General features: G+C 34.9%; 2 protein-coding genes across 2 annotated transcripts; both read right to left on the bottom strand.

The window, feature by feature from the left end:
- Positions 1 to 3069: 3069 nt before the first annotated feature.
- On the bottom strand, positions 3070 to 5567 carry LOC109151299 (pentatricopeptide repeat-containing protein At5g66520-like). Its single transcript, XM_019299237.1, has 2 exons — positions 3265 to 5567; positions 3070 to 3230 (listed from the first exon to the last, which is right to left on the bottom strand). The coding sequence occupies exon 1, from the start codon at positions 5197 to 5199 to the stop codon at positions 3325 to 3327; it is 1875 nt and encodes a 624-aa protein (XP_019154782.1). The 5' UTR covers positions 5200 to 5567; the 3' UTR covers positions 3070 to 3230; positions 3265 to 3324.
- A 1940-nt stretch (positions 5568 to 7507) lies between these two features.
- Positions 7508 to 15708, bottom strand: LOC109151300 (ATP-dependent 6-phosphofructokinase 4, chloroplastic-like). The gene is made up of 14 exons (XM_019299238.1): positions 15362 to 15708; positions 15196 to 15242; positions 15048 to 15087; positions 14901 to 14963; positions 14693 to 14830; positions 14063 to 14221; positions 13924 to 13977; positions 13766 to 13834; positions 13361 to 13490; positions 13220 to 13260; positions 12655 to 12879; positions 12029 to 12077; positions 9963 to 10117; positions 7508 to 7946 (listed from the first exon to the last, which is right to left on the bottom strand). Exons 1-14 carry the CDS (start codon positions 15587 to 15589, stop codon positions 7779 to 7781), a joined length of 1566 nt encoding a protein of 521 aa, XP_019154783.1. The 5' UTR covers positions 15590 to 15708; the 3' UTR covers positions 7508 to 7778.
- Between the last annotated feature and the right edge of the window lie 126 nt (positions 15709 to 15834).

Below are 15834 nucleotides of genomic sequence, written 5' to 3' on the forward strand. Positions count from 1 at the left end.
CACACTAATTGTGTGGATAACAACCATGAGCTCCAAAATATTTTGCAATACCCAGGTGGCCAAATTATGACCCAAAAGCATCATGCTCAACTTTGTTGATACAAATAAGAAAAAATAAACAACCTAAATATGTTTTTCATTTTGTCTAAATTGTCATAAGTGATAGAATACTTTTCTTACTTTTGATAGATATACAATATTGTTCGTTTATTTATAGGAAGGTTTTAATTAATCACATATTTTGTGTGCTATACCTAACTTCTTCATCACACATCTACTGTGTCTTCTACCTTTGTGTGATCTAACTTCATTGAAAACATTTTGGAGTGCAAAACAATCATATGTATTTTGATGTATATGAAGACAATTTATAAAGTTTTAGGAATGTGCAATAAATAATGATCTCAAATAAGTTTAGATTTCAATGAAAAAATAATTATTTGCACCCGATGTCTTTCCACTATAATATGTTAACTCTTAAATTATATAAATAATGAGTATGAAGTTTATATTTAACCTATAATTATTTTAATTTGTTCGTTAGATTTTTAAAAACTAGCTTTACGCATCATTATATTCAATCATGATACTTACCACTAGGGTGTGGGGGGCCCTTAGGGTTGGGGTTCAGCCTTTTGGAATAATGATACTTACCACTATTCAGATTCGTGCATTGCACTTAGAAGAATTAATTTTATTTTAATTTTGTCCTAGATTTATATGTGACAGTCCACTTTTAGTCATTTTTTATCAAAACATTCATTTTTTGTCCTAGTATTATTGTGACATGGCCCATTTTGGTCCTCTATCAACAAAATCGTTGAAATTTTGTTAAATTGAAGGACATTTTGATCTTTTTAATACAAAGTGCGATGACCAGTTATATTTTTTATGTTTATTTTTTTGAAAAAAAATCATAATTGAAGAGCAAAATGCCCTTGTATTTAACGAAACTTTAACGATTTCTTTGATAAAGGAACAAAATTGGTCATGTCAGAATAATATTAGGACCAAAAAGGGATGTTCTGATAAAAAAATGACTAAAAGTGGACTACCACCTATAAATTTAGGACAAAAAATGGAATTAACTCCACTTAAAATGTAGTATATTATACTATAAAGAGTTAATTCTATTTTTAGTTCTAGATTTATAGATGACAGTCAACTTTTAGTCCTCTTTATTAGAAAAAAGTTTGGAATTAACTCTATTATAAACTAACATAGGGAGTAAACCATCCATTCATAATAATTCGGGTTCTGTGGCTCGTCTGAGGTAGTTTAATTTGGCTTTTTTCTTTTTGAATGCTACTGACTCTATTACATTGTAGTATCCGTTCAAACATACTTTCTCAATCTAATGAAACACAAAGAGTCAATAACGCCTCCACTAAGACTCGATCTCATGACCTCCCACATGAGAAAGGTCAAGTTAATATTAAATATTAACTATATAATGGATGATTCTTCATATGGTCAACAAAACACTACAATGTTTACATATGAGCCAATCGAAGATTATTGGATTGTTATGTTGTTATATCATGTTTGTAGTTGTTGAACTTTGGATTTGAACTATCTGATGTTTCGTAATTAGTATTTTGTAGAGTGTTTGGATTTTTTATTGCTATTTTGTTATATGATGTGTTAGACTTTGGAATTGGATTATGTGAATATGTGTTGTTTGGTAATGTGTTTAGAAAATTAGGAAATATTAAGAATTGAGGTTCTTAAATTAAACCGAATACCGATTTGAAACCGAACTTTTCAAATCGAACCAAACTATAATGTTAAACCGAATGACATCATCTTTTTTTTTTTTTAAATCGGAAAATCAAAAGTGAAAAAAATCAAACTTAATATCGAAACGCCCCCTAGTCGGGTATAGGGATGGAAATAGGCTAGTCGTAGCCCGTAGGCCTTGATAAGTGCCTAGCCTATTTCCATCGCTACTCGGGTATACAACAGTTGTTATGCCATGGACCCAGGTCCATCTTGCAAGGTGGATCCAGGTCCAAAACGGCATCGTTTTGCTTCAAAACGACGCTGTTTGAATATTTAAAAAAAAAAAAATTGCTTACTTCCTTGTCTTTAACTTGCTGTTTGTCTTCAGAATTCGTTTCTCTATATTCACAATTTTTTAACTTTATATTCACAATTTTTGAACTCTATATTCACAATTTTATATTTCAATATACAAAATTACAGAACTCAATATTCACAATGGCAAAACTCTATATTCACAATTTTTGAACTCAATATTCACAATTTTACAACTCTATAAACACAATTTCATAACTCTATATTCACAATTAAGAACTCTATATCCAACAGTATAACACAATTTTGAATCTATATTCACAATTTTTGAACTCTATATTCATAATTCTTGAACTCTATATTCAAAAAAAAAAAAAATCATTGGCTGAAAAAAGGTCCCATTCCAAACGCACGTTTTGGACCTTAGTCCACCTTGCAAGGTGAACTGGGTCCACTGGCATGCTGTGCATCCGTATCCACCATGCATGGTGCATACGGATGCAAAAACGACGTCGTTTTATTAAAAACGCGCGTCTCTTCTTAAAAAAAAAAAAAAAAAAAAACAGGTTCGATTCCCAGCAACAACATATGAATTAAAATTCTAGAATCGATGAACTATAATTCCAGAATCGATAAACTATAATTCCATAATCTATGAACTATAATTCCAGAATCTAATCTATGAACTAAAAATTCCAGAATGAATGAACTAAAATTCCAGAATCTATGAACTAAAATTTCAGAATCGATGAACTACAATTCCAGAATCGATGAACTATAATTCCAGAATCAATGAACTAAAATTCCATAATCTATGAACTAAAATTCCAGAATGAATGAACAACATAATGCTGTTGCTGGGAATCAAACCTGAATTTTTTTTTTAAGGGAAGACGCGCGTTTTTAATAAAACGACGTCGTTTTTGCATCCGTATGTACCATGCACAGCATAACTATCCCAGGGAATTGAAGTTGGTGACTTTGAATCTTTGAATTAGTGAATTTAGCAACAGCCAGAATATCCACAATAAATTGTTACCTGAACCAGAGGAAGCCATCCATATATCATATATATGTAAAGATCCACATTAATGTCCATCAAATCTCCAAACCAAAGCAAGAAGCCATTTTCTCTATACAAAGACCCACAAGAACTACAAGTTTTGTCACCTCAACAACTAATTCTGCCCCAACTTTAGACCTAAATGCAATAGTATTTACCCTCAACTAAACTGTCATTTCCTTTTTTCGTTTTACGGATAAGGGAATGCACAATATAGTCCATATTTACCAGTAGTCATTACAAGAACACTCTCCTCCTTTAAAATGGTGGAACCGATTCCTGTCCCTAACAATGATTTCTCGATTGTACACTTTCGATATCAGCTTACTGGCTTGGTGACAGTCTCTACAAACTCGCAAATTCTTCGTGATGCGAATGGTTTCCCCCGCTTCAGTCTTCAGTAACCCGTACCCAATTGCCAATTTCTCACTGTGGTAGTACACCGGGTTCTCCCTTTCCTCCTCGCTCATTTCATGTGCTTCAGCTTCGTAGCCTTCGAGCCTAATCCTGTCCAGCATTTCATGCACTTTGCCATATATCTCTCGTGCTTGAGGATGAGTCCTTCCTCCCGCGATGAACTCATCAACCACGCCACCCAATTCGACCATAGAGTAGCCCGGGGGCTTTCTTACTCCTCTGTCGTTCATCAGCTTTCGCACTTTGGCCACGTCTTCCCATCTACCCGCATTGGCGTATAGATTGGCTAGCAGCACGTAGCGCCCGCTGTTGTGAGGCTCCAACTCGATTACTTTCTTCCCAATATCTTCACCGAGGTCCAAGTTGTTGTGGATTCTACAGGCTCCGAGAAGGGCACCCAGGACGCCTACGTCGGGATTAATAGGCATTTCCTCGATTACTCTCCTGGCTTCCTCTAGTAATCCCGCTCGTCCAAGCATATCAACCAAGCATCCATAATGCTCCATCCCGGCCTCAATGCCATAAGTTTTTGTCATATAATCGAAGTAATATTTCCCTTTTTCAATCAAACCCGAATGAGAACAAGCACTCAGGACATTCACAAAGGTAATGTAATCGGGAACTACCTTCTCCCTTTCCATTTCCTTCAAAAGCTTAATTGCCGCCTCTCCTTTGCCATGCATCGCAAACCCTCCAATCATGCAATTCCAAGAAGAAAGCCCTTTCACCAGGAGTGAATTAAAGAAATCGAATGCCTTATCCAAGCATCCACATTTGCAGTACATATCAATAATCGTTGTTGCCAACTTGGAGTCCACATAAACGTCGCTTTTCTTGATGTAGTCGTGTATCCACTCCCCTTGTTTTAGAGCTCCTAGTCCCGTACAAGCCGATAAAATACTTGCAGCAACAAATTTATCAATCGTAACGCCCTTAGCCCGCATTCTCTGAAATAAAGCAAATGCCTCGTAAAACCGGTCATTCTTGACATATGATGCAATCATAGCATTCCAACAGACAGAGTTCTTTTCCTCCGGCATTGACTCAAAAACACTCAAAGCTTCATTAAGATACCCCCACTGGGCATACCCACTAATTAGCGTCGTACATGCCACATCGTCTTTCACCGGCAACCTATCAAACACCCTCTTAGCTTCTTCCAAGCAGTTGAAATTCACATACATATGGATCAGATTGTTCTGGGAAAACCCATCAGACCCAAATCCAAACTTGATCACATGACCATGTACCTGCTTTCCTTCTCCAATCGCATTGGCGACGCAACAACAGCGAATTAACGGAGGGAAAGTGAAGTTATTGGGTATGACTGAGTTCAGTAACATCTTGGAGTAAAAAGGAACTGAACTTTCAGGAAACTGGCTTTTTAAGTACCCTCTGATTATGGTGTTGTATATGAAGGTATCTGGTTCAGGCAATGTATCAAACACCTTAAGGGCGTAGTTCAAGTCTCCAGATTCAGATATGGCACAGAACTTGATGACTCGGCCCATGGCATCATTGTCACATGAAAGGCCAAGCTTTATGAATTGGGCATGGAGCTGCTTAAGCTCCGCCATTGTTGAGCACGACTCAACTCCCTGAAAGGTATTGGATTTGAAGGCAGTGGTGGGGGCTTTGGGTGGTGAAGGGTTGGATACAGTGTGAAGCATCATCATGGCCATATGATCTTAATACCCAGTTTCACTGTTTTCTCTTTTTTCTTCTAATTTTCTGCCATTTTAAGACAAGATTTCCACTAACCAATCCTAATTTCCAATTTATGAGGCTTCAATGGGGTAAAGGTACCAGCTTTAACTGCAAACCCATGAAGCTTTGGGAGCTGAAATTCGACCTTGCAATTGGGTTTCACAAATTCTTGAGAATCTGGGATTTCAAGTCTCTGGGGGAGATAATAGAACGGGCATAGAACAAGGGGCAAATAGGTATAATGAAATCGTTTCAAGAAATTAGACGCAAGTAGAGTAGAGATAAGTGGAAATTTAATAGACAGTGAAAAGAGTGGTACCAGCCAGGAAGTGAGTGAAAGAGAACTCTCATGCCCGGTGAGCAAACCATAATTCAATTTATTTCTTATCAACATCTCTTTCTGCATATATATTTTTAATAAAATTTATTTTATATAATTTGTGAATTACTGCATTCTCAACAAAAAATATAAAATAAAATTGTGAATTTACTGCAAAAATAAGGGATTTATCTAATGGAGACTTGATTACCAATTACAATTCTCTAGTTACCAAAAAGAAAAAAGAACTATCATTCTTAGAGATTCGCAAGTGTAGAAACTTACGGTGAGTACTAAACATTAAAGATAAGTCATATGTTGTGGAAAAAATGTCATGTAGTCACGACTCACACGAGTGAAATTGAAATATCAAATTTTTTTTACTATGTATCAATTTTATTTTAGGCAGTTGAAAAACAATAATATCTGACACTATTGTCTGCATAATTTATTTTTAAAAGGGAATCGCATTTTTGATTCCTCAATTATTAACGTATTTGTAACGTAGTTCCTAGTTTTTAATTTGAACAGTTTCGATCCCTCAATCTTTCTTACGTTAGCCAATTTAGTCCCTTCTGTTATATAATTCCGTTAAACACCGTTTAGACCATGAACATTTTTAAAATTTCATATGCCACTTAATATATTTATCCAATTTCTTCCCCTTTTAATATATTTATCCAATTTCTTCCCTTTTTCCTTTTATGCAACCTAATTTTCAACCCTAGCTTTCCAAAACTCTAACCCATTGAAGAAAGGACGTCATTCATTTGCAATGACTAGTAGGAGGATAGTGAGTTTAATACAACTCCTACTTGTAAGTATTCAAACTTTAACTATGTTTGCATAAGTCAAAGTTGTAGTGTTTGTTTCTTTTTTCTGCTCGCATATAAAAGGTATATATATTTTGTCTTACTTGTGTTGGTTTAAGTGATGCTAGCATTTGCAATGTGTTGGGTTCTTTTGTTAATGTTTAGTGGGGACCTCTGCTACAAAGAAAAAAGAAAAGAGATAATGTGTTGTTGTTTTTTTTTTTTTTTTTTTTTTTTTTTTTTTTTTTGTAGTTGAATAGTAAAAAGGGGAAAGCATATGGAGACCATTTATACTTGCTTAAAAGTTCTTTTTTTATTTTTATTTTTTTTTATATACCCACATATCAAAGACCAAAGTTCATTCAATAGCATTACATATGATTGTGTTGTTATTGTTTGATGGGACTTCTTATATTTACTTATTTTACCGTAATTAATTGTGAAAGGTAAAAATAGAACTTATTTTACTACATTTTATAGATGTTAGTGAGGAAGCATTTATCTTTAGCATAAAACTCCATATTGGTGGGAATTTGGCCTGGCATCCAAAATTTGATTATAGGGATGATAGAGTCGAGTATTTTGACCATTTCAACTGTGATGAGCTAGTATACTAATTTAAGAAATGATAAAACAATTAAGATTTTGTGATAAAAATGTGAACTTTTGAGTTAAGGTTAAGAGTAGAAAGAACGTAACTCAAGAAAAACTCAAGTTAGGAAGTTAAGCAATGATGTTGTAAGATTAATTGCAGAAGTTCCAACAAACAAGGACTTGGATATATATGTTGAACATTTATTTGATGATCAATGGGGTTATGACTTAGAGATATCTAGGTCATTGGGAGATGACTGTCTATTGTATTATGAAATAAATTAGACAAGTGAAACAATGAGATACTCTTTAATTACTTAGGTAATCTCACATTCCTTTGTCTTATTACTAATTTTGAACTTTCTTATTACTAATTTTGGACTTTTGCCATTTTAATCAATTTCTCTTAGTACTGTTGTCTTATTTACATACCTTAATTATAAACCAAACACAAAAATCTAACATTCCCAACAATCTAACATTCTTTAAAGTAATCTAACATTCTTTATGGTAATCTAACATTCCATGATCCCCTAAAGTGTTTAAAACTCATTTATATAGAAACCAAACTTTGAATAGTCTTCAAACTCGGTTCACTTAAAATTTGCATTCTCTCTTTGTAGTTGTCTGCATTCAATTTAAAAGAATACATTTACCAAAAATAAACAGTACACTTGTTTACTACGAGTAAAATAAACAAGTTTGAACAAATTTTAAAATTCATTTAACAGACATCAAGTGGATCTTGAACATGCCTTGTTCAACTAATTCATGTGCACAACCATACCTCCTCTCAATCACTACACACAGCAGCTGCTTAAGAATCAACCTAGATAGAAGTAATCCTTTGGTCATTAATAGCATCCATAGTCTTCTTATCAACTCTTTCTCGAATAGACTCGCACTTGTGGAGGAAAGTTGGTTGATTAGTGGACGCAAGAAGCCGAGCCCAGATCCTGTCTGTCAAGTTCACCCTGTTTTGAGTCTCAGTCACACGCTGCAAGCCACACCACCAAGTAAGCAATAGATCTCATGTAAACATTTAAAGGAAATAAAAATTACAATTTCAAAAACTAGCAAAACCAGAAGAGTTGATTATTACATACTGAATTTATTGGTAAAAAATATTAAGTCAAAGTTTGGAGAAGAACATCACCATAGAGAGTCGCCTTAAGACCATGAAATCATCACAGAAGCGATAACTATAGCGCTCTTGCCTTAGAGTTTCAGGTTAGAAGGAAATTTTAGCTCTTCCCATAAAAAAACCATATTAAGGGTTTGGCTTGTAGTCTACATCCATTTCTAAATTGTGGGTTTGGGTTCAAATCACAACTCTCATCCCCATTAGATATACCAATAATAACAATAATAATATTACCGGCAACAACATATCCTTAGGAAGGAAACTATTGCTCATCCTTAAAAGCATTTCACTATTCTCCATGGGAAAAGCTAGAACACAGGTTACTGATGAATTTAGTACAAGAAAAGTTGAAGGACTCAGTGTCAGGCATAGATAACTTGGCCATCAAAAATTATAAACCGAACTGACACCCTGGCATTACCAATCAACCCCAACTCCCAAACACCTCTTTTTCTAGAAATGTCCTAAGGGTCACAAACAAGAGGTCAAACAGATTTTAAAGAGTAACTGTTTGGCTCTAACCAATGCAGGATTACAGAGAATGAAATACACATGTAATAACTAAAGTAATATTTATAAGCACAGAGATGCACAAAAAGGGTCAAAATACTTGAGAGGTCCCTATACTTGGGGCATTTTGTTCAATTTAGTCCTTGTACCTTAATTTTATTCAATTTGATCCTTGTACTTCAAAAATGGTACAATCAAGATAGTCTTTAACACCAAAAATGGTACTAAAATCATTTATGAATTCTGTAAAGTCCACTGGCATAGTGGCATGGCAGTTATGACGTCACTGTCACATCAAATATTTTAACATGATAAATCCATGTCAAATTTCACTTGTTTTTGTTTTAAAAAAAAAAATTATTAATTAAAATTTTGATGTTTTTTTTTTAAAAAAATTATTAATTAAAATTTTGATTTTTTTAAAGGAGAGACTAGTAAGTTTTCTTCCTTTGCTTCTTGCTCGACTCCCTGAAGTACAGGCACTATCACCAACCCTCTTCTCCCAGTTATTCTAATGCAAGCTTCAATGCATGCTCTCCACCTCTAATGGTTTTTCACTTTTTTGTTAGTATAATGTGTCATCAATCATCATCTCATCTTCCCATCCTCCCCCAATCTTCTTTTCAAAAATAAATAAAATAGATAAATTGACTTTCTTGATACATTACAGGGAGAATTCAACTCTGGAGATCAACTTTTATAAATTCATTTCTTGGGGAAGGAACCTGAAAGATGGCTTCACTCCTACAACCATTGATATCACTTTGTTACTGTTAGAGAAATAGGGTGTTAGTTGAGAGGATCTCTCTTAGCCTTAGTTTTAGGTATTTGAAACCTATGGCTAGGATTAGTTCTTGTCTAATATAAATAGCTCTATACTTCCTTGTACATTGACACACAGAACATATAGAAATATACAATTGAGTTTATTGTTTAACAGTTACACTATTCAGAGTTGGATTCTATTAAACCACAATGCTGTGGAAGGAGCCCAGATTGTCAATATGTTTTAAGGTTTTTCCCCAATTGAGGTGATGGAGGGGAGTGGAATGAGAAAGAAAGAAAGAAGGCTAACTGTAATCCTCCTCAAAATTTATATCTTATTAATAATTTAATTACTTTTTTAAAAATCTGACATGGCTATACAATGTAAAAATATTTTGACATGGCATTTATGACATTACTGCCACATTAGAAAACTCAACAAAAATATTAAATGGTGTTAGTGATTGCACTTAATTGTACTATCTTATGAAGTAAGAGGATCAAATTGAACAAAATTAGGGTATAGGGACTAAATTAAACAAAATGCTATAGTATAAAGGGACCTCTCAAGTTTTTGACTCGCAAAAAACTTACCTCTATTGGGATATAAACATGTCTGCTGTTTACAGGTCCAACAGTGAAACCTGTATACCCTGCCATTGCTCCATGAACAGCACTTTGTGAAAGAAGTGTGCAGTAGATGTTATCTGATGCATTACTTGGGATTGCTCGGATCATGTATGTGGGGTCTGCAGAGATAAAACAGGTATGGAAATTAATGACCTGCTGAAAGCTATGAAAGAAAGAAGCTATGTACAGATATTAATTGAGCAATATTATGATTTTTAGCCCATCTAGTCACTTAAGCCAATTCTAATCCCCAAATGAATTTTACTATCCAATACTAAAAGAAATAGCCACAGCCACATACATACAAATGCTCACACACGGAGGGTGGGGTGCAATATTGACATTGGTGCATAATGGTTGAGTAATAAATCTAGAAGTAACATCATACTGAAGAAAAAATGAGGCCTCAGAGTGCCAGAGTAAACCACCAAGCCCACATGTAACGATGAATGTTCAAATGAAATGATTGAAACAAGTTTTGAATATATTGTTGAAATTAAAGGATTGAAGGTCTAGTGGGAAGCGAATAGCCACCACCTGCCAACTAGGCAGAAGCTAATCTATGAAAACTAAAGAAATAAAGAAAAAAAATTGTATAAAGAATAATGTCATATTATACTGAAGAAGCAAAGGGGCCTCAGAGAGTCAGAGTTAACCACCAAGCCCCACACGCAAACATGAATGTCTTTGCATAGATGATCAATTGAAATGAATGTACTGAAACAAGTTTTGAATATATTGTTGAAATTAAAGGATTGAAGGCCTGGCGGGAGGAAAATAGCCACCGCCCACCACTTAGGCAGAAGCTAATCTATGAAAAAAGAATTGTATTAAGAATAATGTTAGGCCTACATTAGAGAGACAAGCATGCTTATAAGTTATAAAGGAATATAATGGGCTGCATAACGGGGTAATCCTAAGATAGGACTACACTAGGGTTTCTATATTTCAACGTTCACCCTCAAACTAGAACATCTGGAAGCTCCAAGCTTAAATTAAGACAAACACTCCATTGTACTAAATAAGATCATAAACCCAATCGACATGGCTAGAGGATGAAAGTACCTGATGTGAATAGCTCCAAGAAACATGGTATTATATACGACCCTCACAGATTAAGATGAAAGCATCAAGAGACAACCCAGCACAAACACCCTCAAAACAATACAGTGACGCAAGGCCGCAAGCACTCTAGGACATGACATCAAAAAGAAAGGGTTCCTTTCTAAAAAAACAATAGAGGTGAAAGATGGAGAAACGAAGGGATTCGTCTGGGACATAGTGATAAAAGCAAGAAGATAGGATATAGGTAGGCTACTGATTGTGGGACATGGTGGTGGCGTGTGGGAGTGTGATGGTGGATATGGCGAGCAAACTTCACAAACTCGGTCTCTGAGGGGGGAGGAGCACACTGATGTGGGCAATGTCAGTAAACAATCACTAGAAAGTGAGATCTAGGCAAAAACTTGAGGGAAGATCCACCTGACTCCAACAGCAAGACTTTTGGCATTAGATCATGACAAGGTTCCAATTACATTATTCTGTTGAGACAAGCACCAAAAAAGCTCAAAACAAGAAGACAGTCACGAGAAGGAGTTTCTATTGGAAAAATAAGCCTTTGGTTATATTCTAGGGTTTAGAGCCGATAGCATGTTGAAATTGTGTGATTGAAGGGCTAGTGGATGGTGAATAGCCACCAATTATAAGTTAGGTAGAAGATAATGTATGAAAACTAGAGAAAGAATATGTATATTGATTATGTTAATATTATTGTAATGCATACATTCTGACTTTCTGAGAATGACGTACATGCTTATATTCTTATTACAGACTAAAAAAGGACCAACCTTAAGGTTATACCTAGGCTACACTAGGGTTTTACTTTCAACATTAATATAAAACTATTACCAACTCCATATACATTAATGAAAAATACTAGCTTAACAGTACTGAGCAAGTGAGCACGAATAGATAAAAGCTGCTAGAAGTCTAGAACAGAATAACATATTATAAATAGACAGGCTAGGTACCTATGTATTTCATATTAATTGTCATCTTCTGAACATTTGTAAAATGATCCTGCAAGTAAAAGGATACAAGAGTTGAAATAGATAAATAAAAGCAAAGTCATAAATAAACCAACCATTGTGAATCATTTAATATGAAAGAAACAAGAGTCCCAAAATAATGCATACTAACACACGCAATGGTAAGGAAACTTTATTAAAGAAGGGAATAAAAGTAATGGAGGATAAAAAGAGATGGAAAGAAATATTGTGTTTCTACAACTGTTCCAATTGAAAGCGCTGTTTGGCATTGGGCTCAGCACAAGACATGGAGAAAATTTTCATTTCAGTCATCTTACAATCTAAAGATTTCACTGAACTGAAATCATTGCTCAAGGAAACTAAAGTTGGAGATTGCATTCAAAATATCTGATGTAATGTGAGGTTCTTTATGATGATATAATATGAATTTCATTAAAATAATGTCATAACAATTTTTTAAGAAAAAGTTAAACAGATTAGTAAACCATTTAGCTGCTTCAGGATCATTTAGGAATAGACAGCCAACTTATAGAACACTAGGAAGTAGGAACCTCAAAGAACCATCAAGAAAACATGCTTTAGGCATGCATTACATGGGGGGGATATACCTTAACCTTTTGTGTTAACCACAGACCAACATCTAGTAATAGTCTGTTTCCAGATGCATCTTTCCCATCAAAAGCTTGCACACTCTGAGCAACGTATTCCTGCCCGGCACCTTCTGCCAATACAATCAACACATGCCCATTTTCCTTAAGCCTTTGATCAATATATTGAAATAGACCGTCTGGACCTTCTAAATAGAAGGGGGACTCAGGAATCAAGCAACAGTCCTGATACCAACCCAACAATAATTAATGATAATTCTCTAGTTATTTTACTTGCAAAGAGTATTCACATTCTTGCAGCACTAAACATTGCAGGCCCTCTTTAATTTTCTTTCCCGTATTGTTAATCATTTGAATAAATCCCAGAACACATGCAATGAGCAAATATTAAATTGACAAGAAGAATGGTATAAATGTATAATAAATAATAATCGACCAAAACATCAGACTTCATCCGATCAAATCTTAGCATTTGCTGCAGACAATGAGCTGAAAACAAACTAGCAATAAGTTGTGACATTATAGAATATCACAAGATACCACAAGTTCTAGATAGAAGACTCACCACATCTCGGTTTGCCAAAGTGGCATACAAAGCAATGGACCCTATCCCAGTACAAGCAAGACAAATTAGAGAACTTTAGAAAGTGTTTGGCTGGATACAATGAGAAAGAATTTCCTCTGATACATGGGGGGAACTACTTACCACTGTGTCGACCCATAAGCTTAACTATCCCTACTCCATTATCCATGCATTCTGCCTCCACATGTGCAGCATTAATTGCTCTCTGAGCTTCCTCAACAGCAGTATCAAAGCCAAAGGATTTGTCTATTACCTAAACGCATATCAATGCAAGAACAACAAACTAAAGCAAATTAGAACTAAAGTGGAACATTCAGTAAGAACAAAAACCGAAAAGGTTACTGAACTTATATCTAAGCAACCACAAGCTTAAAGAATAAGTGATACCAAGTGTATCTCAGTCTTCCAGCACAATGCTCAATTCAACTCAACCATGCTGTACTCCCAATCTAGATGGGGTTGGCTACACAAATTTTATTTCTTCGTTTAATTGTACAATAAGCATCACTTTTTTTCTGACATACTTACAGCAATGTCATTATCAATGGTCTTGGGAATCCCTGCTACAGACACTTTAAGGCCCCTTTCTGTAACTTCCTTGACAAATTAAGTAATCACAATTAACAAAATAAATGCAGTAATTATGGATTGATTGGGAAAAAGGGAAAAGACGCTTTTATGAATACCTTGAAAATTGCAGCAGCACCTTTTTGAGTGCCATCCCCTCCAATTATGTAAACCTATAATTGGAAATTAAGAAAGATGTTAGGTACAGATATAAAACTTGTAAAATTAACAAAGATCCCATAAAAAAATTTAAAATGCCTGATTTATTCCACGGTCTTCAATGTTGTCTACAATCTTCTTGGTATCATGACCTCCTCTAGAGGTTTGAAGAAAGGTACCACCTCGCTTATGAATATCGTTAACAATTTTTGGTGTCAACTTCATGGTGTTTTTGGAGTAAAATCCTCTATAGCCTCCCTTAATAAAAAGCAATGATGTTAGCACTAAATAGGAGCTAAGAATTACAGAAAATAAAAATATTTGACAGCCATGTTGACATTACACCTTTGCCAAAAAGATTAGCATACCAATTGTATAGACTTTAGGACAGGAACTACAGATGTTGTGTTTTTCATTCCTAACATGAAAAGGGATGTCTTTAAATAACATTATTTCAATAACAACAAATGAAAGCATCTTATTTCCCAGATAACCATCTCCCAACAAATGATGGATAACCCTATGTTATAAGCCCTTCCCTTCCAGGATTTAAAAGAAAACAATTAAAGAGACACTCATAGAAAAAATAGAAGAGATACATTAATAAGGTATAATAGGACATAAGAATGCATATATGACTTTGGAGTTTGGCCATAAGTTCTAGTGTTCAAAAAGAAATAAACTACAGGACTATGTTTAGAACCTTAAAAGTGCTTCACATTAACCAACCTGAATCCCAAGCACATCATCTACTCCATACATATTTTTTAAGCCACATACGATCTCACGGATAACAGTATTGATTCCTGGGCAAAGACCACCACATGTTACAATGCAAGCGCGGACTTCTTCAGGAGTGAAATAAACCTGATATCAGGAGTACATTAGACCCAGGCTAATCTGATTTCACTTCTATAATGCATGAAATAGTAAAAACCTTTTCTCTAGGCCCTGCACGTCTAAAATGTACACCTCTCGAACTGCCTCTCTGACCTATAATCTGAAGAAAAAAGATGACAACCATCAAACTGAATTCAGAAAGTAAAAGATCAATCAAGCACAAGCACTAATTGAAAGCGCATACATCTCGAGCTACAAGATCTTCCGGGTTGACAAAGGTTTTCCTGGACAATAAAGATGATATAGAACTATTAAGCAATGGATTTAGTATTACCAACAAGCATATGCATCTCCACATAATACAGTTACATTGAAGCTCCAGAGAAGCTTACTTGACTATCGCATATGCCGGAGTCCTTTTCAAGGGATTCGTATAGGTCTGAAATGAAAATGTAGAAATTAACATGAATTTCAACATTACGACATAAATCTTACAGAAAATATTATGAAATTAGAGCATAAATTTTCTCCTTATTATTCTATGAAGTTATAAATTACCGGGAGATCAGGGAGATAATCGGTCAAATGAGGAACATCATCTAGCACAAAACCATCGTTTTCCACATGATGACCATCACTAGCATCGCAAGCCTCTGTATTCTGCGCCCTAGAAGGAAACGATCCTAGACATCGGGAATAACCAATAGGAAACAGCGATGCTTTTCGGGAGAAACGAAGCGGCGTATAAGTGTTAGAGCGGAGCGACGATGAAATAGTTAACTCCATTGTGATCAAATTGAATGAAGAACTAACTGTACTGTATTTGATTTGTCAACTGGAGAAGGAGATCACGAGATATTTCCAGTTCTTGAGGATTCTGCATAGAGAACGGATTAGTCTAACTTCTGTTCCTCTCTTTGCATCTTTGTATAATTATAAATTTTGCCATTTGACAAAGACGGGCAAGCGGATAACTAACTGTGACTCTCTTTAATGGAATGTTACAAATTTAAATTTTAATTGGAACATTA

Source organism: Ipomoea nil, unplaced genomic scaffold (assembly GCF_001879475.1).
Source record: "Ipomoea nil cultivar Tokyo-kokei standard unplaced genomic scaffold, Asagao_1.1 scaffold2283, whole genome shotgun sequence".
NCBI classification, from domain to species: Eukaryota; Viridiplantae; Streptophyta; class Magnoliopsida; order Solanales; family Convolvulaceae; genus Ipomoea; species Ipomoea nil.

Excerpts from the sequence above, each read along its gene's own strand:
- LOC109151299 (XM_019299237.1), bottom strand. The coding sequence starts at position 5,199 with ATGGCCATGATGATGCTTCACACTGTATCCAACCCTTCACCACCCAAA.
- LOC109151300 (XM_019299238.1), bottom strand. The coding sequence starts at position 15,589 with ATGGAGTTAACTATTTCATCGTCGCTCCGCTCTAACACTTATACGCCG. Across the intron at positions 13,978-14,062 it reads AAGACCGTGGAATAAATCAG|GTTTACATAATTGGAGGGGA; the intron begins GCATTTTAAATT and ends TTCCAATTATAG. Across the intron at positions 12,078-12,654 it reads GGTTAACACAAAAGGTTAAG|GATCATTTTACAAATGTTCA; the intron begins GTATATCCCCCC and ends TTTTACTTGCAG.